Source organism: Terrapene carolina, unplaced genomic scaffold, assembly GCF_002925995.2.
Source record: "Terrapene carolina triunguis isolate 2854851 unplaced genomic scaffold, T_m_triunguis-2.0 Scaffold66, whole genome shotgun sequence".
Classification (NCBI taxonomy): Eukaryota; Metazoa; Chordata; order Testudines; family Emydidae; genus Terrapene; species Terrapene triunguis.
This window is the reverse complement of record NW_020664417.1, coordinates 42,607,670-42,617,320: the sequence shown is the minus strand read 5'-3', so window position 1 is coordinate 42,617,320 and position 9,651 is coordinate 42,607,670. Positions and strand designations below refer to the sequence as shown.

General features: G+C 39.9%; 1 protein-coding gene across 4 annotated transcripts in view; it reads right to left on the bottom strand.

Annotated features, from left to right (window-relative positions):
* TENM3 (teneurin transmembrane protein 3) overlaps positions 1-9,651 on the bottom strand; it is a 665,511-nt gene that overhangs the window by 21,302 nt on the left and 634,558 nt on the right. For all 4 annotated transcript variants that reach the window (XM_024194541.2, XM_024194516.2, XM_024194527.2 and 1 more), the window contains 2 exons: positions 2,777-2,952; positions 833-1,068 (listed from right to left, as the gene is read on the bottom strand). In XM_024194541.2, the coding sequence (XP_024050309.1) occupies positions 833-1,068; positions 2,777-2,952 (412 nt within the window). The remainder of the gene's footprint in view (positions 1-832; positions 1,069-2,776; positions 2,953-9,651) is intronic.

Sequence of the window (9,651 nt, the reverse complement as noted above, 5' to 3'; positions counted from 1 at the left end):
ATGTTTCACTCTATATGCATCCGAAGAAGTGGGTTGTAGCCCACGAAAGCTTATGCTCTAATAAATTTGTTAGTCTCTAAGGTGCCACAAGTACTCCTGTTCTTTCATCTCTCTTTTGTTATTGAGGTGTCGACACTCTCCTCCCATCACCCATGATGCCAGCCTGTACAGCCCCTTGTTAAATTTTCAAATAAGCATCTCCGTGCTTTCTCCTATGCTACCCGTCACCCTTGGAAGGTACTCCCATAAACATCTGCATAGCCACCTCATTATCTACCTTCAAATCTTTCCTCAGGTCTCCTGTGCTGTAATCTCTACAAAAAACTTGTCAACAGTTTGGCTGTTTGTGAACTGAGACCACAGCCTATCCACTGACCAATATTGTCTCATTCTTTCCTTATACTCCCCCGTCTGTCTGGATCCATTGGTTGTTTCTTTTCTTATACTTAGATTGTAAGCTTTTTGGGGCAGGGAGCATCTTTTGCTCTCTATGTCTACAGTACCTAGCACAATGGGGTCCTCATCCATGACTTGGGCTCCTAGGCAGTATGGTAATACTACAACTACTACTACTAAATGCTGACTCATTCCATGATATTAGATGTCAAGTTCAACAAAGAGAGCCCATGGAAAAGACAAGAGCAATTAAAGAAAGAAAAACTCTACCCACTAGGTAAAGTAGTAACCATGGCTACTTTCAGCTCTACTGTGGGAGTATATATTCTACATATTCTGTGGTTGAGGAATGGCAATGCCCATTGAATCGTGCCTCTGTTACCACTCATGAACACCAAATGCTGTCGATATCATACATACTCAAACATTTACTCACCCTTAGCTTTCGGCCAAACACATTGACTTTTCCCTGGGCTTGTTCTTTTCGGAATCTCCATTCTACTAAGTTCTGTCCATTCTCTCCTGGAAGAGTCATGTTTCTTTTCGCTACTGTTGGATTGGCTGTGCCAGCTAAAACATGCGGTTCTGTTTGGTAGTGTGAATCCATGCCACTGGCATAGATAATTCTGAGGGAGCCATCATAGCCAATCTGGTAGCTGTTCCTTAACTGATCTGAAAATGAAACAAAGTATAAAAACATATAACTTACATGAGTTAAAAATCTGGCTTTTTCATGCATTCACATATGCAACATAAGTACAGCGAGTCTTGACATTTTATACTGACATTTATTTGACTAATACATGCAGGGTGAGATTTTTAAAAGTACCAACGGGTTACATTCACACAGGGAACTTAGGCACAGCAATGCTCAGTGCCCAACTCCTAGGCCCTCTGCCACCCAGTGGTATTGACAGCCTCAGACTCTCCAGGCATTGTATGTGGAGAGTCAGGTGCTTAAGAAGGGGATTCACTGAAGCCAGCAAGCTGAACGGGGAGTAAGCTGACTGAGGAGCCAGCTAAACTAGCCTCCATTGAAATGCAGAGGAAAAGGGAGAGGTTTAATGCCTAGATCCACAAAGAGACTTAAGCATCTAATAGGCTATGAGGAGGTGCTTCCTTCCAATCAGGATTTATAGCCATGAATCCTCTCCTGGAGTTAGCCACAGAGCACCTAAGCCACAGAGACACCGTCTCCCCCCTCTTATAGCCAACAGCCCAGTGGTTAGGGCACTCACCTGGGATGTGGGAGATGTGGGTTTAACTCCCCCCTCCGCCTGAGTTGGAGCTGGGACTTGAAGCCAGGTCTCCCATATTCCAGATAAGTGCCCTAATTACCAGACTATTGGGTATTCTGGGGGGCGCCTTCCTCACTCTCTCCTGTTGAAGCGGTTCCAGTTGGTATAAATAATTAAATATTAATTGCAGCAGGGACTTGAACCTAACTCTCCCACATCCTGGGGAGTGCCCTAACCACTGAGCTATTGGGTATTCTGGCTCTCTCGCTCCCTCTCAAGTGGCTTTTGTGAGGGGTTAAGGATGCTCAGAGCACACCTACCAGATTGGGCCCACAGGCAAGGTGATAGGTAGGAGAATGCCTCGTTTGAGAATCCTGCTGGGGATTAGGCATGAGTTAGTGCACCGAGCAGCTCAGCAATGACCGGACTTAGGCAGCTTTGCGCATGCCCACCAGCAGAAACATAGGCGCCTTGGGGACTTTAGGCACCTACAGGATTAGGTAGCAGCTGAGTAGTGGTTTTGCAAATGTCAGAGGTGCCTAAATATTGGACTTAGGTGCCCAAGTCCCTTTGAATCTAGCCCTAAGTGACTTAGGAGCACAAATCCATTTGACTTGCAATGGGACCTGTGCTCAAAGTCACTTTGGGAAAAAAAATCACACTTTCAAAGAGTAATTCTTTTAGACTGTCATAAAATATATTCTTTATTGTATCATTATATTTTACTGTATTTGCAAAATACTAAGTGCACTGTAACTGTTGCTAGAACATGCTGCTGTAGCTTCACACACTACCTTAAATCTCAGATCCAATGCCAAACCAATTTTTAACTAATTCTTCCCCCCCCACCGTGGTCTTTCATCATTACTTATTGGCAGACTAGGTATCCTCTATGCCGATCCCAAAGTTTGTTTCCAAAACCAAGAGCTTGTTGGTTAGATAATAAAGTAGAGTTAATTACATCCTCGTATCTACTCCCTCCCTCTAAGGTCCTTGAACTGTAATATTTTCACTAACATCTGCTGTGCTAATGTACCCATTTAGGCAGCTGATCTGAATACATTATGCACTGAAAAAAAAAACAGTTTCGCAATTTAGTATCTGATTATAAGTACCTGTGGTTTTTGTTTTGTTTACAGTACCTTGAACCATGGTATAGAAAGAATCAATTGATGATAAGTTTGAAGTAATGCTGACATCTTCCTCTCTGCTAGATGATTCAATGTCCACTGTAATGGCCCTTTCCATTTCCCCGTGAAGGTTAGTGACCACTCCAGTTGGAAATGTAACATTTGTGAGACGACCCTCACTGTCATAGCTAAAATAAAACACGGTGCAAAATAAAACAATAAATAGCAAGAACAAATTGTTTTCACTTACAAGTAGAATAAACAGGAATATGAGCTGCTGATATTGTAAGGAATGTTTGCTTTGTGTGTGTGCTATATGCACAACGAAGAATTCAAACATACTTTGAAGTAGCAAAAGGCTGTTTAACACACAGGAGCTTCAATGGTGCTAACAAGAGCAAACAGATGGATCTCCAGCTCTGCACATTATTCTTTGAAATGGAAGCAAAATCATGTTGCACATCTAATTTGATGTTTCAAAGGAAACATGCTTAGCAGTGTAATTCTTTAGCATTCTGCACTCACTTTCTATTATCAGAGTAGATTTATTTCACTGTTATATTTATATGAGGAGTCCCCAAAATTTTTTATAGCATGGACCATATCTTAAGAGAGATTGTCTCATGGGTCCATTTCCCCTGCCATCCACAATTATGCATCTTACCTGCCCCCATCCTGTTCCCGACTGCTTAACATCTCTTGTGTTACTAAGAAAAGTAATATTAGAATAGTAGTTAATGTATTTTTAGCTCTCTTTCTGAAACTTAGCTGAACTGAGGATAGCCAGCATAGGAGACAAGTGAGATGTTTGTGGTCCATGGACTAGTGAGAACTGCTGTATTCCATTAAATCATTTATAAAATACTCTATCAATTTCATATTTCTTTATGATAACTGTATATCTAGTAAGCTTTAAATAGGTATATAAAACATCTATAATGGAAATAAACATGTGATTTCTGAAATGTGCCTTTTCCCATTGTTATGTTAATTAGATGTCACTGTGTGACATGCATGGTACTGTAGACAGTAGAGGAATGACATGGAGAAAACAGAAATATAGTGCAAGTGTAAGTTAAAAGAGCATTTCCCCAAAATATTTAGTTATGGTTTTTCCATCAGAAATAGGTATTTAATAAGAATTCTAGGTCTCAGTAGTTGCCTTAGTTGCTGGCAGAGCAGATTTTAATGGAAAAGTAGCAGCCAATCTCTATGAAGGCATCAAGGTTCAGGATCACTTGGAAGAGAGATGGAATGAATGTTCCATGCCATCTTGATGACAAGAGTAAGACTAAGTTAGAGCTGCATATGGGTTTTGTGTTTTACACTTAACTTTTCCTATAGATGTGAGTAAAGTTGCACTTTCCCCCTAACTGATCATAAATACTATGTTATTGAATTAATTTAAGATATGTCAATGCCTCAACAGTGGCTCTCCCAAAGCATTAGATAGGCAACACTGGTTACCCCCACTGATTTCAACCCTTCAAATTCACATCTATCAGAGTGGTAGAACTGCAACAGCTTTCAACACACCACAGGAGGATGTTTATGGCCCTCTCATCTTTTTATATTAATGAAAACACCAAATACATTCTGTTTCTATAGCGCGTCCTGTCTTTCTCATGCTGGTCTCAGATCTCTCTCTACCATTCTTTCAAATATCCCTCAATTCAAGAGACATCATACACTTTACACCCAAAGAACCTACAGGGTGCACAAAAAAAAAATAATAATTCTCTAGTTGTTCAGTTTGGTTGCTTTTGGATTTGACAGCACTTTGTATATATCAATTTCATCCTTTCACTACAGTCCATTTCCCCTATTTGTGTAGGATTTTCACAACAGGAGAGAGAAAATCTTTTTAAAAATAGGAAACTGTGGTTGCTATTCCCAAAGTAATCAAGAGGTGGCCTCATGTTTTACAATTAACTATATTTCAATTTGACAAGATTTCTTCAAGTTTCCAATATAAATATATCTTTCATTTTGGGTCTTCTTCATATATTCTGTCTTACCTTTCGGACTTGGCAGGTTGAGCGATATTGTACTTATGCAAAAAATTGAACCAAACATACCAACATTTCTTTCACTTCAATTCAAATGACATCTGTTAAGAATACCAATCCCTCCTTCAATCTCATCCTTCAGAGCCATATACTTAATTTTCTTTCATGCAAATCTTCCCTCTCTGTCTCCCATGGGAACGTAAACATGCCAATTAATGTCTCTTTCTAGGTTCTGCTTTATAGCACAATGTTTTAGGGGAGTGTTTGTTCAAATTATCTTGCTGGGAATTATTTATTAACATCCTTTGACTGCTGTAGCCAAAGAACAGAGCTCATTTCAAATAACTCTCACTGTAACTACAGCCACATAGTTAAGATCACTCATTAGAGGGACCTCTGTGCCTACAGAATCACAATACGATATGTAATACTTGATCATAACTCTGCGTATAACATTCCAAGTGTAAATCCGTGATAGTTCACATTTCATCTCTGTAAGGTTGTGCCTATGGCTGACATGGAGTCCATGGGTCCGAGCATTCTGTTCTCATTTTTTCTAGCATCTAGGGAGAGGTAATAAGGTGCAAATAAGAAGGCTCCCTTAAAACCTGCCAAGTTTTACTCAGCTGGAGAGACAGTCACACTGTCCTTTCTGCATCCCCATGGGTGCAGGGAGTGAACACTGTTTCCCCTACAATTCTCTCTTCTGGCTACTAGTGGTGACTCTTGGGACTGCTGCACAGGTACTCAAGCCTTCCTTCTCCTCCTTTCTTAATGCTCCCATCACTGGCTTCATTGCCTCTGCTGTGCCTCTTAGTGCAGCACAGTGGATCACAGTGGGAAGGGGGAAATGAGAAAGCAGTCATGACCAGCTGTGTTGGGGCCTAATATTTGCTGACTCTCCTGATTCTGTACTGTAGCAGCATATCCCATTTCCATGTCTTCCCACAAAGGTACACTCTACCCTATGGTTCTCTTGTGTCAGGAGCTGATGGTAGGTGACAATGTTTGGAGGAAAGACAGATTCTGGGTTGCCCAAATTGGGGGTAGGCAAACTGCGCGAGAGAGGTCATAAAAATGCAGGGAAGGGAAAGGATTGATGGGAGTGTGGGCCAGTGAGGATAGTGGAGAAGACGACCATTGGAGAGGCTGAGGTTAAACAACTTAGTGAAAGGAAAAGAGTCACAACAGAAATTGGAACTCAAGAGAGACAAAGAGAGGCGAGAAAGCAATGAAGGTAAAAACAGGGGAAGTACAATGTGGTAGCTAATGCCTGGGACATGGAATCAAGAAATGTGGATTCTCAATTCACCCCACTCACTTTCTGCGTAAACTTGGGCAGGTCACTTTCCTTCTCGGTGGCTCAGTTCCCCCAACTATAACCTAGGGGTAACAATACTTCCCCCTCTCACAGATAAATGAAAGATGTTTATATTATGTGCCAAGAATTATCATTAATCTATCAGTTTTAGATTGGGAGACAGGCTGAATCAGAAAAAGCTCACTCATTTCATGTGTTCATATACTTGACACATGTCATTTAAAAAGGTACTTGGAACTTGAAAGCTACAACTGCCTGATACAGGCATGCTGGTTTAGGAAATGCTGAGCAAACTCATAGGTAGTATGGGAAAAGAAAGAAAGAAAGATTTTCCATCCCCTTGTAGTCAGGAACAGAAAGCAAGGCGGGAAAGAATGAGCTATGGATGCATTGTCTTTCAAAGCCAGAATGTGAGGAGATAGACAGGGGAAACTCTTACCTCTCCCAGCAACAATGGGGCAACTTGCTCTTTCTCAACAACCTGGAAGGTTGGTAGGGGTGAGGGAAAAACAGAGGGGAGATGCTTTTTATTCTCAGAAAGAAGGAGAGCAAGCCAAAGACGCAGAGAGGATACTCCTCCCTTTCAGCAACCAGAGGAAAGGGGTGGGTGAGAAATGCTGAGGGGGCTGCTTCGTCACTGAATATAACAACCTCACAGCACAACCCTCACAATTCAATATTAACACACTATACTGTGATTACTTTGTGGCTCTCTGATCTCATTCAATGAGGAAGCAGCTCTGTTAGTTTTCATAGGTTGAATACCCAACTTTCTATGCCACTCCAAAACATCTAGCCTCCTTGATGATTTAGCTCCAATCACTCTTGCCAACATTCCCGCTTTCTTCACTTCCATTACCATCTTTCATTTCCCCGATTCATTCATTATACAGCAAAAATCTCTTCTCCCCATGTCAAATCTGCATTTCCATGATTTCTCAAATACTCCATTTGCCTTTGACTCTGCTCTTTCTGTAGTTTACCATAAATTCCATTTCATGCTGGATTGTAATATGGGCGCCTCATTTTGTATCACAGCATATGAGTACACACTGTAGCAGTATTTTATTAAACATGATCTCTTCCACAAATAATGTGAAATGTGACTACTTCCTTATCAGGGCACTAGACATAGCAACGTCACTCTAGGCATCATCCTGGGCATTCCTAGGTTATTTTTCATTTTTTTAATTATATCCAATATTGTTAACATTTGTTGGTGAGTTCAGGTATTTTTCTCATCCAAACGTGTCAGTTTTAGTCCAATAATTTTGTTTTATCTGCCTAGTGGTCTAACACTGAAATTACCCTTGAAGACATTGGATCTAAGGCTAGACGGCAATCCCCCTCTCTTTGGCTATTCAGAGCTTCTTTGATTTCTGCATGCCCACCCACAAACACACATACTACTACTATTCCAGGCCTTTCTGATCTTCCTCATGCACTCCAGGTTCTACAACAAAGCCACTCAACCAGCCTCTCAAATTTCTCATGAGGATGGCAAACATGGTGAACTTTTCAAAGAAAAAAAAATTAAGCTCACTCACCAGTCTACAGTGCCTTTCTCAAATTCTCTCAACTCTATTCCACTCACCTTAACAAAATCACCTCATATGCTCAATGACCACAAAAGGCAAGAGGTGAGACTAAACTAATAACACCATAGGTAGAACTGGCCCGGAGAGTCAGACTCCTTGGCCTACTTAAGATCATCTGCTGCTGCCAGCTAGGTTTCTTTTCCACAATGACAGACTCTCAGTGGTAATGATTATTATCTTCTCAGACTCTTGACCTTGTGATCTCTAACTGCTGGAATTCTCTCTTCTGATGTCCATCTTCTTCAGTTTTAATTGCATCCCTTCCCATACCATTTTCGGTTCTAGCCTATACAAGACATTTTCATCACTCTTTCACTTTCCAATGTAGTAACTTCTAGGAAAACCTTGTTGCAGGAGGAAATGTCCCATGCTCAGTTGCACAACATAACTTTTACCTGTCCCTCATATGGCCTATATCTCAGTTCAGAGGAGATTTACCTTGGTCGCAACTGTCACAATTTTATACAGTAAATTATTTCAATTTAAAATATGGAGCCATAGAACTGAACTTCATAGTAAAACTTTCTGCAAAACGGTATGGCCAATATTGTTTTTCAAAGTGCCTCTATATAACACATGCTTGCAGAATTTCTCCCTTAACAAAATGATTGCAACAATGAAGAAAAATAATTATGGAACTTACAAACATGTCAGTTTCAAAGTGAAAAAACACTGCTTCTGGCACATCTCAGATAACAAGATGTGCAATTCAAATATATTTATGTATTTGTTTCCTTGCTTTAACATTATTTGAGACAGAATATCTGAGAAATGAGGCATGAACATTTTTCATATTATAGCTATGTATAAATTGGATGGTAGTATGAACAGTACTATTAATATATTCAGTGAACATACATTAGAAATATCTTCAATGCATCTCTCTACTTATTGTGAGTGAACAGAAAATTCACAAAACCTTTGCAGATTGCTTCTATTTTGTCAATAAAGGGGTCTGTATATCAAAGTACTCTGCACATGTTTCTAGTGGCAAACTACATCAAGTGAGAGCATGAAGAAAAAGTTCAAAGCGCATCTTTACTAAGTACAAAATACTGTCATTGTGTATGTCTATCATCATTTTGATACATATTGAAAATCTATCATAATGTGGCAATAAAATGTTTCATTCAGCTTCCTGAGGCCATTAAGCTCACATTTACACTGATAGAAAGTAGGATCTGTAATGCAAAAAAGAAAATACAGGGAAATGAGCCTGTAAGACAGGGGTTCTCAAACTGGGGGTTGTGACCCCTCAGGAGGTTGTGACGTTACTGCCAGCCTCCACCTCAAACCCCACATTGCCTCCAGCATTTATAATGGTGTTAAATATATTAAAAAGTGTTTTTAATTTATAAGGGGGGGTCACACTCAGAGGCTTGCTGTGTGAAAGGGGGCACCAGGACGAAAGCTTGAGAAGCACTGCTTTAAGACATACCATCAGTTTATAAAGATGTTCTTTTAATTATATTTAACCTCAGAAAAAAATGTCCTGAATTTTACCCCCAAAAATCTTGAGGGAAGTAAAAACAATCTGCCAGTCACAGGTCCAAGACTACCATAAACTGATACTAGACAAAGTGATCATGATTAAATTAGGGCTGTCAAACGATTAAAAAAAATAATCACGATTAATCATGAGATTAAAAAATTTAATCGCAGTTTTAATTGCACTATTAAACAATAATAGAATACCAATTTAAATTATTATGAACATTTTTGGATTTTTTCTACATTTTCAAATATATTGATTTCAATTACAACACCATTCTAGACAAAGGATCTAGTTCATGCCTCTAGTGCTTCTGCACATAGTGTTTTCCAGAAAAAGCAGTATAATTAAGATAACCAGAATTTTTGTCGGGCTAATGCTACTGTTGTTGAAGTGCTATGGAAAGGAGCAGTAGGGTAAGGTCCTTCCTTGTTGTGCTCTCCTACTATTATGTATCTGCCTTCACT